The sequence below is a fragment of the Eptatretus burgeri genome, chromosome 1 (assembly GCF_056783735.1).
Source record: "Eptatretus burgeri isolate ZD-2024b chromosome 1, Ebu_testis_v1, whole genome shotgun sequence".
In the NCBI taxonomy this organism is placed as follows: domain Eukaryota; kingdom Metazoa; phylum Chordata; class Myxini; order Myxiniformes; family Myxinidae; genus Eptatretus; species Eptatretus burgeri.
The window spans coordinates 41583587-41603768 of NC_140961.1; the positions used below are offsets into that span (position 1 = coordinate 41583587).

General features: G+C 41.0%; 1 protein-coding gene across 7 annotated transcripts in view; it reads left to right on the top strand.

Moving 5' to 3' along the window:
• Positions 1–20182, top strand: part of LOC147034330 (KH domain-containing RNA-binding protein QKI-like) — a 554637-nt gene that overhangs the window by 351792 nt on the left and 182663 nt on the right. For all 7 annotated transcript variants that reach the window (XM_085880964.1, XM_085880956.1, XM_085880974.1 and 4 more), the window contains one exon: positions 781–897. In XM_085880964.1, the coding sequence (XP_085737090.1) occupies positions 781–897 (117 nt within the window). The remainder of the gene's footprint in view (positions 1–780; positions 898–20182) is intronic.

Below are 20182 nucleotides of genomic sequence, written 5' to 3' on the forward strand. Positions count from 1 at the left end.
CATTAGCCAGAAGAACCAATTTAAAATTTAAATTGTTCCTGGATGCTCCCACAACTGTTTTGTGTACCGCAGACAGGTTAATGTGTGGCAGGCATTTCCCGTTTGTCAGGATGCATACAGTAATAGCTGGTGTGGCACTTGCTTCCTGGTACCCACTGCAGTAATGGGGTCTGATCTCGACATATATAGGTGTATAGTATTTTCATCATGCCATAATAATAATAATAATGCAATGCTCAAAATAAAAGGATGTTTATAATTGTTCTTCTCTACCCTAGCAATGTTGCATGCAGAATCAAAATCAACATATCAAATCACATGACACTAACAGCTCGGTGAGGGTTGGGGTTAGAGTTATGGCTGTACAATTAAGTTTTTATACAACTTGTACAACTGTACACTTGATCCAAGTTTGAGTTGGCTCAGTAGGAAAGAGCTGGTTTCTTGTTTTTATTACTATTTATGGCTACCAGGAGAGTTATTTCAATGGAAAGCCATTTCTTTGTGATGCATGTATCTTGGGAGCTTAAAAAATTGGAGACAAAGTAATGAACATATAACAGAAAAGTTATTTTCCTACGTCAGCAGACAGATAAAATAGTGACTTGAATCAACAGGACTGGCTCCGACGAAGGGTTAATGCCCAAAAACGTCTTTGCCTCCCCCAGTGGTTAAGCATATCCCGATCAACGTTCTGTTGATTAAGTCCATTAATGATGAAGACATGTACAATGATATCAAAATTATTGTTACTGTATTACCTTCACCCTGCTGTCACAGTTTAACTTCGTTGGACGAATCCTCGGCCCACGGGGCCTCACAGCCAAGCAGCTGGAAGCTGAAACTGGCTGTCGGATCATGGTACGGGGTCGAAGCTCTATGCGGGACAAGAAAAAGGTGAACCCACAACGAATAACAGGGATCCCCATATATTTACACATTTCCTTATTGCAAAATTTGACAATTGTATTGTATTGACAATTGCCACCGATCACTGTCCTTGTGTGGCCCCTGTAATGGGCATGTGTCATTCTAAAAGGGTGAATTATTTTCTCAGCACAGTACATTGAGCTGAAAAGAGTCTGAAAGAAATGTATTCCATTGATAATATGGATGTATTGCCATGTCAGTGATAATGCACTGCTCAAAATACAGTGATGTTTGTAATAGTTCTTCTCTACTCGAGCTATGGTAATGTCGAACTTTTCACAAATCAATCCACTGTTCTCCTTCTGATGAAAGCATCTCAATGTTTCCACAACTCAATCAATCTGGATTTGTTTCAAACTGTGGCTATGTTCAAAGTGATGGATAATGAAGAAAAACTGATTGTGTGATCTTTGTCGAGAAATCAAATCATGTGGCTATGCACAAAAATGACCTCACAGAGGATGAATCCCTGAAACCTTCAAATGAGACTTCTGATTCTATCTTATCCACAGCCACATAAACTTTGATTGTATTTTCTGGTTTACCCTCAAAGTTTTGACCTCGATATTTAACTATCACAAAGATGAATAGGGTACTCATAATAAACTAATAATATAAATAACGAAAGAATAACTTTAATTTTTTTTTAACATATTGTTAACGTTGAACAGTATATTTTGCACGTTTTCATTGTGACGAGTGTACTGTTCCACCATCACATTTAGAGCAGTCAAACCATTTCCTTTTACCACTCACCCTGAAAACACATTGTCACATGGTAAAGTGTGACTTAAACCTGCATTTATTTATATGTGTTTCGATCCACGGTATGAGTTCACTCTATTTATTTATTTTTGATCTATACAAGATCGAGACTCATAGGAGACGTGACAGAGCCTATAAAGGCAAAAAAAAAGCTGCTCATGGTGGTGCATTGGGAATATGGTGGATGCAAGAAAGGGAATGAATGAACAGGAAAAGAGGGGGATGTTCATATATATATATATATATATATATATATATATATATATATATATATATATATATATATATATATATATATATATATATATATATATATATATATATATATATATATATATATATATATATATATATATATATATATATATATATAGCCTGGTGTTGGCACAGTGGTTAGGGCAACGGCTTGGGATCCAAAAGGTCCTGAGTTCAAGCCCCGTTGGGCCACTGAATTAATACACCAGGGGGTTGACTCAGCCTGTCATCCTTCCGAGGTCGGCAAAATGAGTACCAGTGTACTGGGCCGGTGTATACCCCGGTTAAAATAGGTGTACCATATCCCTGTGTCGTAAGAGGTGACCAGGGTTGCGTCAGGAAGGGCATCGGGCGTAAAACATGTGCCAAATCACTATGCGGATCATACGGATGATCCGCTGTGGCGACTCCTAAAGGGAGCAGCCGAAAGAAGAAGAAGATATATATATATATATATATATATATATATATATATATATATATATATATATATATATATATATATATATATATATATATATATATATATATATATACTGGTTAATAAATACCTGACATATTGTTAAAAAATACCTGACTTACCGGGCTTCTGGCTGGCCATGTAACATCTCCAAATCGTGAAATGAGATGATGTGGGAACAGGCCTTTGAGGAGTGACACTGATGCACGAGCAGTATGGGCAAATGCCCCCATCCTATTGGAACCAGGTTTGATCATCAAATCCCATGTCTATTGGTTTTGTCGCAAGCCTGTGACAGTTTTCTTGTCAAACAGTTACATCCACAACTGTAACATATTCTCAGGTGTACAGACACTTCTGGGTCATCTTGGAGGAGGTGAGGTTTGTATATTGGCAGTTTCACCAAACTTTTTGGCATATGAGAGTATTGTGTTCCTGGAAGGATATTTTCTCACAATATAAACTATTTTGAAGTCTCTTTGATCCTGAATTTTTTTGAAACAGATGAAGTAGAGTTCCAGGATCATTGCTCTTTCAATATTTGCCCACTTCGCCATGTTAGTAAATCTTACAGGAGTCCTTTATAACCTGCAATATAATTTTTTTTAAACATTACTTCGGATTTTACTTGAATTTGAAACGTGTCGGTTATTTCTTGGCCACCCTGTGTAGACACAATACTCTGCATGTCTTATGCTATCTTGAAAATTAACATTTTTATTGTCACATTAGCATATTTTGATAAATAAAGTTTGTTCTCATGATCATGTTTCATTAAAGAAACAAAAATGAATTTTATTTTATAATATTAATGCATGAAATTTCAATATTTGATTTGACCACTTTTTTCATGCAAAACAGCAGATATTCCTTTTAGGAATGATTGTTTTTCATTTTCTTCCTGTCCTAATACAGTAATCCAAAAGTCTTCAGCCACTAAGTTTTCTTTCACTGATTTGGAATTTCTCTCTTGCAGGTAATATAAACCCACACCATTCCCAAGATATCAAACTCAATGAGACTCAAAATAGTAGTTTTAAACCATGAAGGCAATCCCCAGAATGAAATATCCTGCAAATCTTGTGACAGTTTTGCCACCAATACAGAAGCATAATGAGACTGGAGAAATTAAAAATAGAAGGTGGATTGGAAGTTTAAAGAAACTCAGAAAAACAGGTGAGCAATACAGACAAGTTCCTTAAGAAATAGAAAAACAAATCAAGTACAGTAATAACTTGATTAGCGCAACCCCACAGAACGCTGATTCGTTACAGAGTTCTTTGTCCTGGAGAAACATTTTACAAAAAAAATGAAGAAAATTCCAAATATTCAGCACTCGCAGAGTAACCACACCTGATTCCATTGTTTGTGTACACATGCTATTAGCCAAGCAGGTAGAAGTGGGTCGTACATTAGACTTGGTTATACGTCGACCATCTTACTATAATTCACCGTCTGTCCGTCCATCTGTTCCCAGGTATCGCAAAAACGGCTGAACCGATCTCAACCATTTTTTGGGTGTGTAATCCTGGGACCCCTTGGAGTAAAATAGGCATAAATATAATAACATGACCCCTTTGACGGCTCCCGTAGGGAGCGGGTGCTTCTAGTTAGAACAATTCTCAACAATGCAGACAAGATAAAAGCTTCTGCCAGTCCACCATTTCGTTAACTTAAACGAAGTGAACTCGTTTAAGGAGAAATTTGTTGAAGATGTAGAACCGGTTAAGCTTGGTTTGACAGGTTTAAGCACGGCAGTAACTTTGACAGCATCCATATCAGTGGGGATGCTGAAAGCGCTGATTTCCAGGCAGCCCTTGAATTCCTTGAGCTGTTGTTTACCATCTGTATTACAGTATTTGTAGAATAATATGTTTACGATCTGGAACATTATTAGCGCAAAAAACCGATACCCCGATGGAGCTCTCAAATATTGCTCACGCCTAAGAAATAACGATGTCGGGAATGCGTATCCATATTCAAACAATAGTATAATGACCCCTTTTAGCGCATTTTTTTGTTGCGCTCTCTTCTGCAGGAAAGCATCATGAGTGCTGAGCGAGGTATTACTGAACATAACTTACACAAGAACTTGCACAGACATCAGGGGTTCATGTGAACTCATTCACTGTTGGAAGGTCTGTCATCAAAAGTGGTTTCCATCGGCGAGTTTTTTTTAATTCAGAATCAAAGCTCATGGAAGAGAAGGAGACTTGAACAAAACAATAGGTGTGGGGAGTTTCTGTTAAAGCCCTTTCTGCATAAAGGTAACAAACCCCAGACTGAACTAGAACGGGCACTCATAGAGCGCATACCTTCGCCACCACTACTTTTTTTGTTCTTGGTATGAGTGTGGGGAACTGGTTTCATATGAATGGTCTTATGACACAAACCACATATCTATAATGTCATGACCCCCCCCCCCGACTTTCGGGGGCTACGGACTAAACAACAATCAACTCACGTCGTTTTGGCGAGTCTTCACTCGCAAGCTCGGTGAATACAACATTTCAACAAGAGAAGGTAATCTCGTTTGATGCTGGTTTCATGTTAATCGAATAAGAATTGACTGAGTTATGCCGAAAACCGCATATTTTTCAAGGGCGTGACCCCCCCCCGACATTTTACCCCAACCGGTGACATGTGTTATGACGTCATTGTGTCACAAGATTGGGCATTAAATTCTGAACATTTTGGTGCTGGGTTCATGTAAAGCGGACAAGAATTGACCGCGTTATGACAAAAACCGCATATTTTTCAAAGTCGTGACCCCCCTGACCTTTGACCCCTAACCGGTAACAAGAGTATGGGCGTCATTGTGTCATATTGCATATCACAAGATGAGGCGTTGAATTTTGAACATTTTGGCGTTAGTTACATGCAAATTAAATAAAAATTGACCGTGTTATCGTAAAAAGACGATTTTGACCTTTCCGTGACCTTGACCTTGACCTTTGACCCGAACGATCCCAAAATCTAATTGAATGCTTCCTGGCTAATAACCAATCATCCCACCAAATTTCATGCAATTCGGTTTAATACTTTTTGAGTTATACGAATCACAAGATTACAAATAAATAAATAAATAAATAAATACACGCCGACCAAAACATAACCTTTCGCAGAATGCGAAGGTAAATATGCCTGAGAATATCAGAGTTTGGATGCCAATCAGTGGGGAAAGATACTTTGGAGAGACGAGTCAAAATTCGAATTATTTGGAATGAAGAGATGGCTGTATGTTGAAGGAGGGTTAGTGAGAAGTATAAGGACATGTGTCTATACTCCACAACCTATTGCAAAGCCTGGTGGAGGCTCTGTTCAGGTTTGCGGATGTAATATGCTGCTGGCATTGGTGATTTGATGAGAATTGAAGGAACAATGAATGTTGACAAGTACAAGTATATCCTAATCAACCATGGTTTCCCATCAGGCAGAAGAAGAATTTTGTGACAACTTTGTTTTCCAGCACGACAATGACCCTATACACACTGCGAATGTCGTTAAAACATTTTTACAAAGAAATAAAAAGTAAGGAACTCCACAACGAATAGAATGGCCCCCTCAAAAGTCCTGACGTTAACATCATATAAGCTGTCTTGTATTATTTGGACAGGAAGAAAAATGAAGACAACCAAAATCAAAAGATGAATTGTGGGTAACATTGCAGAATGCATGGAACAATCTCCCAATGGAATTTCTCCAGAAATTGCATGAAAGCATTCCAAAAAGGAATATCTGTTGTTTTGCATGAGAAAGGTGGTCACACCGAGTATTGAAATTTCGTGCAAGCGTATTATAAAATACAATTAATTTTTGTTTCTATAATAAAACACGATCCTTACAGCAAATTTTATTTATCAAAATATGCCAATGGGACAATAAAAATGTTTATTTTCAAGGTGGCCAAAGACATTTGCACAGTGCTGTATATACAGTGACCTGTAAGTAAGAGGGATGAGTGAGGTAGGGTTAATGGTGCTAGAAAGGATTGCGTGGAAGGGTGTCATGGGGGGTGGGGCGGTGTGATGTGATATGATGGTGCACCGCATGCTTTGAAGAACTGGAGAGAAGAGCAGGACTGAAAAACTCAGGAAGGCAGTTCCACAAATACCATAAAGTGGGAACAATGGAATTGAGGTGTGCAGCACAACTGTATTTTGGTAATTTAATCATGAGGGGGTTACTGGGATGAACATGCACAGAACGTGTATATGTCATGGAGGAGCTGTGGAGGGTCGAATGCTTGGGAAAGTAGAGGGAGCAAGGTTGCTGGATTTTCCAATGCCCATGGTTCAGGAAACTTTTGTTTGACATGACATTTGCTACTGCTGTCAGGTTTCTTGTGTGGCCGTTTTGTTTTTACTCCCTATGTCTACTCATCATATGCTCGCCTGAATTCATCTTGTTATGATAGAACAGATGTCAGCAACAGAAGGGGAGGCCTAAATATCCACCACCACATCCCCCTCCCCAACCCCCCAATGGCTTTCCATCCCTGTCGTTCCCTCTCACACAATGCAAATGAATGAAAATCATGATGGTACCTTTTTAACAAGAAATTCATCACATGATCTTCGAGTGTCAACATCAATTTCTGCATTCTATGGACGTGGCGGATGCAGTTGGGCACAAAACATACCAGGTAAGCATAACTGATATACGACCTATCTACTATTCTTTAACTTGCTCATTACAAAACCGCATTATTATCTGCAATGCCGCAGGCAGCACGACTGATGTGGTATCCCAGGCAACACCATTCACGAGGGCCTAATTATGGATGCAGAAAAAGCGAGGTACTGACAGGGGAGGGAGAGACCACTGCATTGACCTTCTGCCTCCTGAATAAAAAACGGGAGAGAAAGGGAAGATGAGCAGAGAAAGGGAGAAACAAAAGGACCGATGAATTATGTTAGGCAAACAGAGAGAGCATGGTGCTGGCTGCACAATTTGCGAAGGCATAATTCGTCGGAGTATGTCTGGATGTACTCGCAGCCTCAGCATTGATGGAGCTGAAATGAGCTCCTTTGGCGACACGTAATAGGCTGCCATTGTGTCACGGCACTTTATTTGTTCTCCACATGTGTGGCCGTATCCTCGTTCATCCATAATGAGCTCTTTGATGGAAGGTACATTTTGTTATTTTAAACATGACCCGATGAAAGATTTCTAATGTTCAAAACTCCAAAATCCATCATAATCCGAACCATATACGAGGGCGCTTTCATACGTAGAATCTATACTCGTACATCATGACAGCCTGAAATCTGAAGTACTCTCTAAAGTGATGTCAACTGAATTATGACGTGACGTGAAAACTTAAACATTGCAAAGAGGTTCATATGAGCATTTATAAATTATCTTATTGGAGCGTGGAAAACCTCATTACATTTTTGACTCTGGTAGGTACGAATACTTGTTGAAAGGCCGAGTCAGAAGTCAGAATAAAAACGTATGAGCATTTGCAGAAAACTGATGACAAGTTTGTATATGCTTTTAAATACCTCCTTCTCAATGCAATATGAAATTAAAAAAAATCCAGACTTTGTAATGTATGTATATTATATATGTGTATGTAAAAGTTTGGGTTAATTTCACTTTTGTGGTGCTCTACCCCATTAAACACTTGTGGGAAGTTAAAAGTGTGGAATATAGGTAAGTAATAATTCAAATTTCTGTGAAACTTAATTTAATATCACAGTTATCTTTAAGTATATAAAATAAATTAGGAAATTGAAAAAGTTTCTATTTTTGCGATAGATATTCTATTATCATGTCCGAGTAATATCCACTTACAAGAAGGAAAATATGCAGGAAACGGTTTCAGATTGTTGTACGGTATATAATAATAAATAATTGATGTAATCAACACCTGTTACATGAATGCAAATTACAAATTAGTGAATATGTGAAATTAGTTTTTATCATCTTGTTCCCATGCTTGAAAGTCGATGATGAGTGGTTTCAGAATGGCGCCAAGGAAGCAACTCTCAACAGAACAGCGTGTCAAGATCAAAACTCTGCACGATGAAGGGCACACTATGAATGAAACAGCAGAAAAGCTGAAGATCTCCTAGAGTTGTGTGAGGTACACTTTGAAACGCCTGAAACAAACAAGACATGAAAAGGTTAGGAAGACCCGGCCTCTCTAAGGCAAGACAAGCACTTGAAGTTGCTCAGTCTACACAACAGAAGAAAATCAAGTCAGCAGCTGACAAATGAAATAATAGCAGGCCTGAACATTAACTGATTGCATGAGCAGGTATCCATCATAGAGATGCAGTCAATAAACCACTGCTGAGACCACAGAATAAGGTGAAAAGACTGAAATTTGCAAGGTGACACCAAGATTTGGTGACTGAATAATGGAATCGGGTATTCTGGTCTGATGAATCAAAGTTTGATTGTTTTGGATGTAAGAGACCAGTTTGTATGCCGAAGACCTCGAGAATATTGTGACATGCAATGTTTGAGCCTGCTATTAAACACTGGGAGGATATGTGACTGTCTGGGATTGTACCTCAGCTTTTGGTGTAGGGAAACTTATTAAAAATGTGGCCATAAACAATCCATGCAAACAAAAGAGAAGTACAAGCAGATACTGCAGCACCATGCAGTTCCCAGTGGAATAATTTCATCAGAAGAGGATTCATTTTCCAACTATAACCGCACTCGGGAGATCACATACTTCCGCCCACCTGAACATTTCGCCTTTAGTATCCCACTGATAGACCGGATTTGCATCCAGGCATTAACCAAAACTTAATCAGCTTGTTCTTGTCACCTAACCAACTCATCCACTTAGTTTTGTCATAACTCGTCCACAGCCTTTTGAAATATCATGCGAAACATCGTTTTTGTCCAACCTCTCGGTGGTGAAGAATCACTTAAACAATGGAAAAATTCTCCAATCTGGATTCAGATCTTCCCCAAAATGGAATTGATTTGTCCTTGTCATGCACCCAACCAGTCCATCAAGTTTCATCCAAATACATTCATAACCTTTTGAGATATCGTGTTCTGTATAGCTTTTAGCCCTGTCATTCAATCGTGAAGAATCACTTTAACAATGAAAAATTTATTGGATCCATATCCGCATCTTCATCAAAGACGAATCAATTCGTCCTTGTCACACACCCAACTTGTCCACCAAGTTTCATCCCAGTCCGTCCTCAATTTTATAAGATGTTATGCGATATATCGTTTGTTGGTCTTATCTCTCAATGCTGAAGAATCACTTTAAAAATTCTAGTTGCTGGATCCGTTCTGGATCTTCACAAAAATCTAATCATTTCATCCTTATCACACACCCAACCTGTCCACCAAATTTTATCTGAATCCCTTCACAACTTTATGAGATATTCTGTTCACAGACAAACAGACAGACAGGGGTAAAAACATAACCTCAGTCCACCTTCAGTTGTAGAGGTAATTGTAGTATTTTGATCCATATCCTCACCAGAAAACAATGATATCCTCACCAAAATCTAATCCATTTGTCATAATCACACACGCAACCTACCCACCAAGTTCTGTTTGAATCCATCCATAACATATTGAAATATCGTGCTATGTATTGTTTTTGGTCCGATCTCTCAATGGTGAAGAATCACTTTAAAAATTCTAGTATCCGGATCCAGATCTGGATCTTCACCAAAATATAATCAATTCGTCCTTCTCACACATCCAACCTGCCCACAAAGTTTTCTTGCAATCTGTCCATAACTTTTAGAGATATCCTGCTCACAGCCAAACAGACAGACAAATAGGGGTGAAAACATAACCTTTGTCCACCTTCAGTGGCAGAGGTAACAAGATAATGATCCAAAACGTACTTCAAATATAGTAAAACAGTGTTTGGAGAACAAGGTTACACCTGGTGTGCTCCAAGTGTTGGAATGGCCACCCCAGATTCCAGACATGAGTCCGGTCGAGGTCTCATGGAAAAGACCTGGAAAATATTTACAAGGTACCCCAACTGACTTTAAATAACTTTGGAATGCACTGCATGATGTTTGTAATATTCCTGTAAGAATGCTTCAGTTGTATCCAGGAAGTATGGGTGAAAGCGTGATTGCACTCTTCTACAAACAAGTGCCATGGTCGGTGAGAGAGGTACCAACACCCAGTCACTCAAGAAGCCAAATGGCAGACACACAACTTTACTTCAGGAGTTTGTTTCACTTGCATTTATAAAGGCTTCTAATTTACAACAATAAAAACATATGACTGTTATCACTGATAATTTGATGAATTTACCCTTAAGTATGAATATCAATGGAATAACCCAAACTTTTGCACAGTACATTACATATTACAAAGTCTGTTTTTTTAAATTCCATAATATATATCAAGACCCAATCACGTTTTTCACCCTAAATTGGAACTAACAATCAATCAGCTCTCAACTAATCAATTATCCCCAGGTGGCTGGGATCTTTATAATTAACCCCTTGCTCCTACTGCCAAAGAAAGCTGCATAAAGAAACTAGGAAAAGCTACAGAAGATAAGCTCTTTGCTGTTTCAAACCCTACTCGGGTTCCTCTACAGCTGCAGACATTCACAAGTTTTTTTTTTTTTTTTTAGCACATACGTAAGAATCCCAATGTGATACGCCCCCATCAGCCACTTGACCAGTTTCATCACTTATTGGTGAGTTATCAGCAACAGCGTAGCCAGAAACGCACAGCACTGAGGCTCCCCTGCATGTACCACATGCAATGCTGATAGCAGTCATAATACTAGAGGGGGAGCACTCGGTAGAGTGCAAAACCTCCGCCGCCAATACTGCTGGGTTACTTAAGTGAACCTGATATCCTATTTATTGTAGGTCAAAACGGATCAGAACCACGATTGAATAAACTAAACTACATCGACACGCATGGAGAAATGCCAAAAAAAAACATCGAAATTTTTTGGAAAAAAAAGTTGCAAATTTTTTTGGGGCTGGAAATCACTTAAAACATGTAGAAATGCAAAAACCAAAATTCAAATATTTTTTCAAAATGGCCGCCATAGCGGCCATATTGGACTTTGGACCAAGTCCAAAATCTAATGGCATGATCCTTGGACCATACCTAATCTCCCCACCAAGTTTCGTCGAAATCCGTCCAGGGGTTTTTCCTAATACTGTTCACAAACAAACAAACAAGCAGTCATCGACTGGTACTTACGAAATCGTCAACTTGACCTCTGACCTTGTCTAATAAAAGCTGTCTCTTGAGAAGGTAGCGACACAAACCAGAAGTTTCTACGATGATTCTGTACCAAACCATCAAAAATCGAATGTTTGACCTCACTGTGACCTGGACCTTTGACCGATTTTGACCAAAATCTAATCAGCGCTAGCCATCACCCTCCTGAATCACGTGGTGTAATTTGACATTGGTAGGTTCTTCCGTTCTCGAGTTATCGTGCCTACAAACAAACAAACACGCGCACAAACAAACACACAAACAGATGACGGATGTGATCAATATACTTACCAAATCTTTAGATTTCATAACAAACAAACAAGCAGTCATAGACTGGTACTTATGAAATCGTCAACTTGACCTCTGACCTTGTCTGATAAAAGATGTCTCCAGAGAAGGAAGCGACGCAAACCAGAAGTTTCTACGATGATTCTGTACCAAACCATCAAAAATCGTAACGTCGACCAAAGCAAAAATCTCCATTTCTCCACGCAATTATTTAATATTATTTTATCAAAGTCATAAAACTGTAATATTCGCCCATCCACCAACAATATTTACATAATCTGACGGCTTAGCGAGTCAGGCATGCGACGATAACCTTTATTGGGATAAAAATGACTTTTAAACACCATCTTTATCGAAAACACCGTCAGCGCGTACACGGAAAACCTTTACGTGATCAACGACGCCTCTGCTCGAGCGCGCTGCACCATGTGACGAGCTGTGACCGGCGAGTGAAATATTTTTTATACAATCTTAAAACGTCTCCAAAACATCCGATTTTTACCAGAATTTCGACAACCGAGTTTTAAGCGTCCTAAGTGATCGCAAAAACCGAAGACAAAATTAAAATCGAAGTTAAAAAGAACTCGTAACGTCGACCGAAGCAAAAATACTCCATTTCTCCACATGAATTTACGGAATTATGTTTGACTTCACTGTGACCTTGACCTTTGACCGATTTTCACCAAAATCTAATCAGCGCTAGCCATCACCCTCCTGAAGCAGGTGGTGTAATTTGACATTGGTAGCTTCTTCCGTTCTCGAGTTATCGTGCCTACAAACAAGCAAACAAACAAACAAACAAACAAGCAGTCATAGACTGGTACTTACGAAATCGTCAACTTGACCTCTGACCTTGTCTGATAAAAGCTGTCTCTTCAGAAGGTAGCGACGCAAACCAGAAGTTTCTACGATGATTCTGTACCAAACCATCAAAAATCGAATGTTTTGGATGTTTAACCTCACTGTGACCTTGACCTTTGACCGATTTTGACCAAAATCTAATCAGCGCTAGCCATCACCCTCCTGAATCACGTGATGTAATTTGACATTGGTAGCTTCTTCCGTTCTCGAGTTACCTGTACCAAACCATCAAAAATCGAATATTTGACCTCACCGTGACCTTGACCTTTGACCGATTTTGACCAAAATCTAATCAGCACTAGCCATCACCCTCCTGAATCACTTGGTGTAATTTGACATTGGTAGCTTCTTCTGTTCTCGAGTTATTGTGCCTACAAACAAACAAACAAACAAACAAACAAACAGAAATGGAAGGCATCAATATACTTACGAAATCTTTAGATTTCGTAAGTAACAAACAAACAAACAGAGGACGGAAGTCGTCAATATACTTACGAAATCTTTAGATTTCGTAAGTAACAAACAAACAGACAGGGGTGAAAACGGAAACCTCCGTCCATCTTTGATGGTGGAGGTTAATAAATACCAAGACCCAATCACATCTCCCACCTGTAATTTGTGAGCCTTGGTGGTAGGCCTCAAGACCCAATCATGTCTGTCACCTGTAATTTATGTGTATACCAGTATAAAAGCCTGTCAAAATGATTGGTTGGAATTAATTATTTTATTCAATTTAATTGGTTGGAATTAATTATTCAAAGAGACTGGAAGATATGATGTTTCGTTGCAAGAAGGGTGATTTTAAAACATGACATGTACAAATGTGACCGTATTTTCTTTATCTTCTGGGACGTTTCATTTTGACGGTACAGCCTCATGAGCGTGCCAAAGTCTGAAGCCTCGGCCTAGTGTCAGATGTGCTTATATCTTCTTTATTTATTAGACATCCGGCCATAAATGAACACTCATTTTGCTCTGCACGTGTTGCACATTATGTGCAGCAAATTTCACCTCCCTGTACCTTGTATATATTGTTATTTTTTAAAGGCTTCTGTACACAGCCTTTGAGGCCCAGTTGCAAGTCAGTGTCGACATTTCCAATAGAAGAGACTCTTTTATGAAAAATGTTTTTTGACTTTTTATTCTGAAAAATAGACCATAGTGAACACAGTCATGTTAAAAGATTAGCTTTCAAAACCTGTCTTATGTCATCTTTCTGAAGGGGGACAGACAAATACACAATGTGTTTTATGTAGCTACAGTGCCTTCAGAAAGTATTCATACCCCTTGACATTTATCACATTTTCTGGTGTTAGAGCCTGAATTTAAAATGGGTTAAATTTAAATTTTTTGTTACCTATCTACACAAAATACCCCATAATGACAAAGTGAAAACATGTTTTCAGAAAACACGAAAAGTTGAAATGTCTTGCATCAACAACTATTAAATTTTGAGTCAATACTTTTTTTTTAAATGCCTTTGGCAGCAATTACAGCTTTGAGTCTTCTTGGGTATGTCTGTATCAGCTTTGCACATCTGGATTTGGGGATTTTCTCCCATTCTTGCTTGCAGATTTGCTTAAGCTCTGTCAAGTGCGATGGGAAGTGGGATCATCGGTGATCAGCAATCTTAAAGTCTTTCCACAGATTCTCAATGGAATTCAAGTCTGGGCTTTGGCTGGGCTACTCGAGGACTTTCATGTTCTTGTTCTGAAGCCTTTCCAATGTTGCTTTGGTTGTATGCTTGGGTTTATTGTCCTGTTGGAACGTAAATCTTCGCCACAGTCTCAGGTCTTTTGCACTCTGAAGCAGGTTCTCCTCAAGGATTTACCTGTATTTGGCTCCATTCATTGTTCCCTCTATCTTTACAAGTCTCCCAGTCCCTGCCACTGAAAAGCATCCTCATAGCATGATCCTACCACCACCATGCTTCATGGTAGGGATGGTGTTAGATGGGTGATGAGCTGTGCTTTGTTTCTGCCAGACAGTACTTTGCATTCAGGCCAAATATTTAAATTTTTGTCTTATCAGGCCACAGCATCTTTTACTTCATGCTCTCAGAGTCTTTCACATGCCTTTTTGCAAACTTCTAGTGTGCTGTCATGTGCCTTCTTCTCAGGAGAAGCTTCCGTTTGGCTACTCTCCCATAAAGCCGAGATTTGTGAAGTGCTGCATGAATTGTTGTCCTTCCGGCAGGGTCTCCCATTTTCGCCAAGAAACTCTGCAGCACAGTGGTCATGAGGTTCTTGGTCTCCTCCGTGACCAAGGTCCTTCTTTCTCAATCGCTCAGTTTGGTCTGAGGGCCAGCTCCAGAACGAGACTGGGGAGTTCCATATTCTTTCCATTTCCTAATAATGGAGCACACTGTGCTCTTGGGAACCTTCAACACTCCAGAAATTGTTTTATACCCTTCCTCAGATCTAAGGTTCCTCAAAATTCTTTCTTGGAGTTCTACAGACAGTTCCTTGGACTTCATGGTGAAGGGTTACTTTTCATAAGGAGGGTGGTGGCAGGATTTGCACTCCGGCCACCATAAAACACTTCATTCCACAAAACTTACAAAAAGCAAAAATAAATCTGAAAACCGACTCCATGTGAGTACCTCCTATGCAGCTGCCCTTCGCAGGGCTGCTCACCGGATGATGGGATTAGGGCAAAGCCTTCAGGACCCCCAATCATTGATGAGAGGAGGGAAACCACGAGGTAAACTTCCAAGGTCAGATTGTGGTAGTGTGTGTCGGGGTGGTGCTGAGGTGTCGTCCACCCGAAGGCGGTCTCCTTGTGTTAACCTAAGATGGCCCCTTCAGGTCGGTGCCTGGAATGTCCTATCCCGAAGAGAGGATGATCACCTCTCTCTGTTATCATCTGAGCTTAAGCATTTGGACACAGGTATTGCAGCATTCTCTGAGGGTCGGAGACTGGATTGCGGAAAGATTATGGTGGGTGGTTACACCAACTCTTGGTCTGGTTGCTTTGATGGTTACCATGCCAAAGGAGTTGCTGTAGCTGAGCTGTGTCCAAGAAGCTGACTCCAATGATAATTGAGTTAACACCAGTCAACGAGCGTATTATGAGACAAAGGATTCGTCACTCTTTGGGTGTCATTTCCCTGGTCTCTGTATATGCTCTGACTGAGGCGAGTGATCTCACCGTGAAGGATGCATTCTATGCCACGCTCGAGTCTGTGGTTGATCAGTGCCCCAGTGAGATGCTCTGCTCGTCTTTGGGGATTTCAATACATCGATTGGAACTGATAGTGATGGTTATGAGACATGTGTTGATCCAATGGGTCTGGAACTGTGAACTAGAATAGCACTAAGTTCCTTGACTTTGCAAGAAGTCATGGACTTAGGGTGGTTGGTTCATGGTTTCAGTGCCCACAGGCTCATTGCTGGACTTGGTATTCCAACACTGATGGTGTGGCAAAGGAGATTGACCATGTGCTCGTTGATGATCACTGAATGATAATCCAGAACTGCAGGGTCTACCGGAGTGCTCAGTTCCTCAATACTGCCCACAGGCTTGTTGTAGCAACTCTGAAGTTGCAGCTTATATCCAGGAGAATGGTACCATCCCTGCCTAGGCTGGATGTTGGCAAGGATGAGGGGATAGATGAGGAGTTTGTGAACAGGCTGAAGAGATTTGGCGAGGGGGTGCGGGGGGGGGGGGTGGCTGGGTGCTTTGGGGGATTCTGAAGAGTTCTGGAGTGCCTTCAAGCCCACCATTCTTGAGGTTGCCGGTAGATGTCTTGGAACTCACCGTAGAGCGAAGAAGAATTTTATCTCAAGGGACACTGGAAACCATTGACCAGAGTCGCAGGGCCAGGCTGATTGGCAGAGCTGAGCTGTTCAGGGAGCTGAGGCGTAAAACTGTACGTGCACTAAGGGTGGAAACAGAGGCCTATGTGTGAGGAATCTGAGGGGGTAGAGCATCACCTGTGGTCAAGTGATTCTCGTCCTGCTTACAGGGGAATTCGTGCATTGCGTTCCTCCAAGCCCGTTCCTCGGTGTACTGCAGTCAGAACAGAGGGTGATGGGCTCTTGACAGGGAATCCGCAGTGAAGGCCTGCTGGGCCAGTTATTTTGAACAGCTGTACCGGGCTGATCCACCAGTTGTCGAGTTGGGTGTCAAAGGTGTTACTATCCCTATTACTGACCCTCCAATCAACTGTGGTCCACCTTCGTTTGTGGAAACACATGCTGCGGTGTTCCGGATGAAATGGTGTAAAGCTTCTGGGATCTGTGGCATCCATGCTGAACTTCTCAAGGTTCATGGAAATGCTGCACTTGTGTCGTTGCATTCAGTTCTGTGTTCTGCCTGGAACACAGGCATCATCCTAACTGACTGGAAGAGGGGCCTTGTTGTCCCTCTCTGGAAAGGGAAGGGTGATCGCCAAGACTGAAACAACTATTGAGGAGTGACGCTGCTCTCAGTGCCGGGCAAGGTATATGCTCGGATAATCTTGATAGGGTTCGCCACCATCTCCTTGAGCATCAGTGTCCAGAGCAGTAAGGCTTTACACCAAAGAGGTCAACTATTGACCGTATCCTTGCTCTTCGGATCCTCACCGAACACAGATGAGAGTTTCGGCAGGGGCTGCTTGCAGCTTATGTTGATCTCTGTAAAGCTTTTGATTCAGTCAATCGGGATGCCCTCTGGAGGATTCTTGGGCTTCGTGGGGTGCCACCAAAACTGTTCAATCTGATGTCTGAACCATACTCCGGTAATGAGAGTGCTGTGAGATGTGGTGATACCATCTCTGTCTTATTTCCATTTGTTACTGGAGTTCTTCAGCGGTGTATACTGTCCCCCACACTTTTCAGCACTTGTATAGACTGGATTCTGTGGAGGATATTGGAGAGATCAAGATGCGGTGCATCGTTTTGGAATGTCAAGGTCTCTGACCTTGATTTCGCAGATGATGCAGTCATCTTTGTGGAGACTCTAGATATCCTTTTGTGGGCCCTCGAGGTGCTGAATGAAGAGTCGGAGCCACTGGTATTACTGGTTTCCTGGGTCAAAACCAAAATCCAGGCTTTCAATGACATCTTGGATGCTGCTGTCCTGTGTGTGTCTGTTTGTGGTGAGGATGTTGAGGTCATGGAGATATTCACTTACCTTGGCAGTGATATTCATAACCCTGCCAGCTATGAGCCAGAGGTAAACAGACGTCTGGGTCGGGCCTGGGGAGTCATGGATTCACTGGATCATGGGGTGTGGCGCTGCCGATACTTGTGCGGGAGGATGACAGTCCAAGTCTTGAGGCCCTTGGTGCTTCCAGTCTTGCTCTATGGATGTGAGACTTGGACTCTGACCAGGAATTGGAGATGGAGACTGGATTCCTTTGGTACCAGGAATCCTTGGCTATTGCTGGTCAGACTTTGTGTCCAACGAGCGGTTGCTGAGAAAGACTGAAATGAGATTTGTTACCTGCATTGCCTGTGAGCATCAGCTACGGCTCTATGGGCATGTGGCTCATTTTCCTGATGCTGATCCTACTCACCAGATTTACTCAGCGAGGGAACCTCGTAAGTGGAGGAGGCCAATTGGGCCAACCACATGCCTTGTGGTTGCAGCAGGTTGATCAGCACCTCATGGACATGAGGATAGGCCAGGCAACAACGTGGGGGATGGCCCGACGGATACCCTTGGAGTTCCAGTGGAAAGTGGACGCAGCAACGCGCTGTTCTGGCGCCTGCTCCCATACCTGACCTGACCTGACTGTGCTCTTGGGAATGTTTAAGACTTCAGAAGTTATTTTATACCCTTCCCCAGATCTATGCCTCCTCAAAATTCTATCTTGGAGTTCTACGGACAGTTCCTTGATCTTCATGGTGGAGTTTCTCCTCTGATGTGCACTGTCAACTGCGGGACCTTTACATGGAAAGAAGTGTTTGTTTCTTTCTATATCATGGCCAATCAAATACGTTTTCCACAATAGGACTCCAATCAAGTTATAGAGACATCTCAACGATGATCAAAGGAAATTGGATGCACCTGAGCTCAATTTGGAGTGTCATAGCAAAAGTGTTGAATACTTATTGACTCAAGACATTTCAGATTTTCATTTTGAAGTAATTTGCAAAAATTTCTAAAAACACGTTTTCACTTTGTCATTGTGGGGTATTTTGTGCAGATAGGTGACCAAAAATATTAAATTGAATTCATTTTAAATTCAGGCTGGAATGCAACAAAATGCAATAAAAGTCAAGGGGTGTGAATACTTTCTGATATTATATTTACCTCTGCCACCGATGGTGGATAAAAGTTATGTATTCACCGTTGTCTGTCTGTTTGTGGGCAGGATATCTCAAAAAATTATGGATGGATTTATACGAAACCTGGTGGGCAGGTTGGGTGTGTGACAAGGACAAACACGGCATTTTCAAAATGATGCAACCCACCCCAGGTTGCTCAGTGCGCATGCGCAGAAACCCTCAGTAACTAAATAAATTGGGGTGGCCTGGACGTATTTCATTCATCACAAGTCAGGATTGTACAATGAAACGACTAAGAACACTTTTAACAAAGATGAAACTGCTCGTAAGCATACCTGTGAAAAAGGGGTCTGCCTCTGCACAGCGAAATAGTTGGAGAACTTCTTGGTCAAAAAGGTGGGATACAAAATATAAACTGTTCAGGCTGGTGGAGATATGCTACTGAGTGCTGTTTTAGTTAGCTCACCTGGAACTATGTTCTGGGGAGCTTTTGGGATGGAGCATCGTCCGTCCATCCACATATATTTGCAACTTCTTCTCTGAAACTACACATACGATTTTGATGAAACTCTTCTGCAACGTTCATCTATCTATAATTCCAGCAGTGTGTCTGTGTCTGTCTGTGTCTGTGTCTGTGTCTGTGTCTGTGTCTGTGACCTCCGTTTCTTGACAACAGCTGGTCCGATCTAATTGAAACTTGCCAGGTATATTGCTGGGGACCCGAGGATGTGCCTTTTCAAGGTTTGATATTAATCGGACAAGTGCTTCCCAAGTTATGGCCATTTATTTACCAAACCAATGATAGACACGTTGTTGCGTGGGCGTGGCCGATGGGAAAGGGAAGCTCAGCCGCGTTCGCCATTACGGGTTACAACGTACGGGCTTCCTGATCCATTACGGGTAACAACGTACGGACTTCCGGATAATGATGACCGTGTATTCTGATAATTTCTCGATTTTTTTTTTTATGCGCATTTATAGATAAACATAATGCCCCAAGTTATGATCGTTTTCATATTAGCCAGTGTATAAATTTCGGTAACATCAGAGTGCTGGTGTGCTCCGAACCAGGAAGTAAAATTTTTTTTCTCTCTCTTCTCTTTTTGTTTTTCCTTGCTACGACATTGCGAAAAGGTAAAATACGTTGGCGCTAATTGAATAATTGGGTATTAAAACTAAATTGCGAATAATCGTAACTGCGAATAAT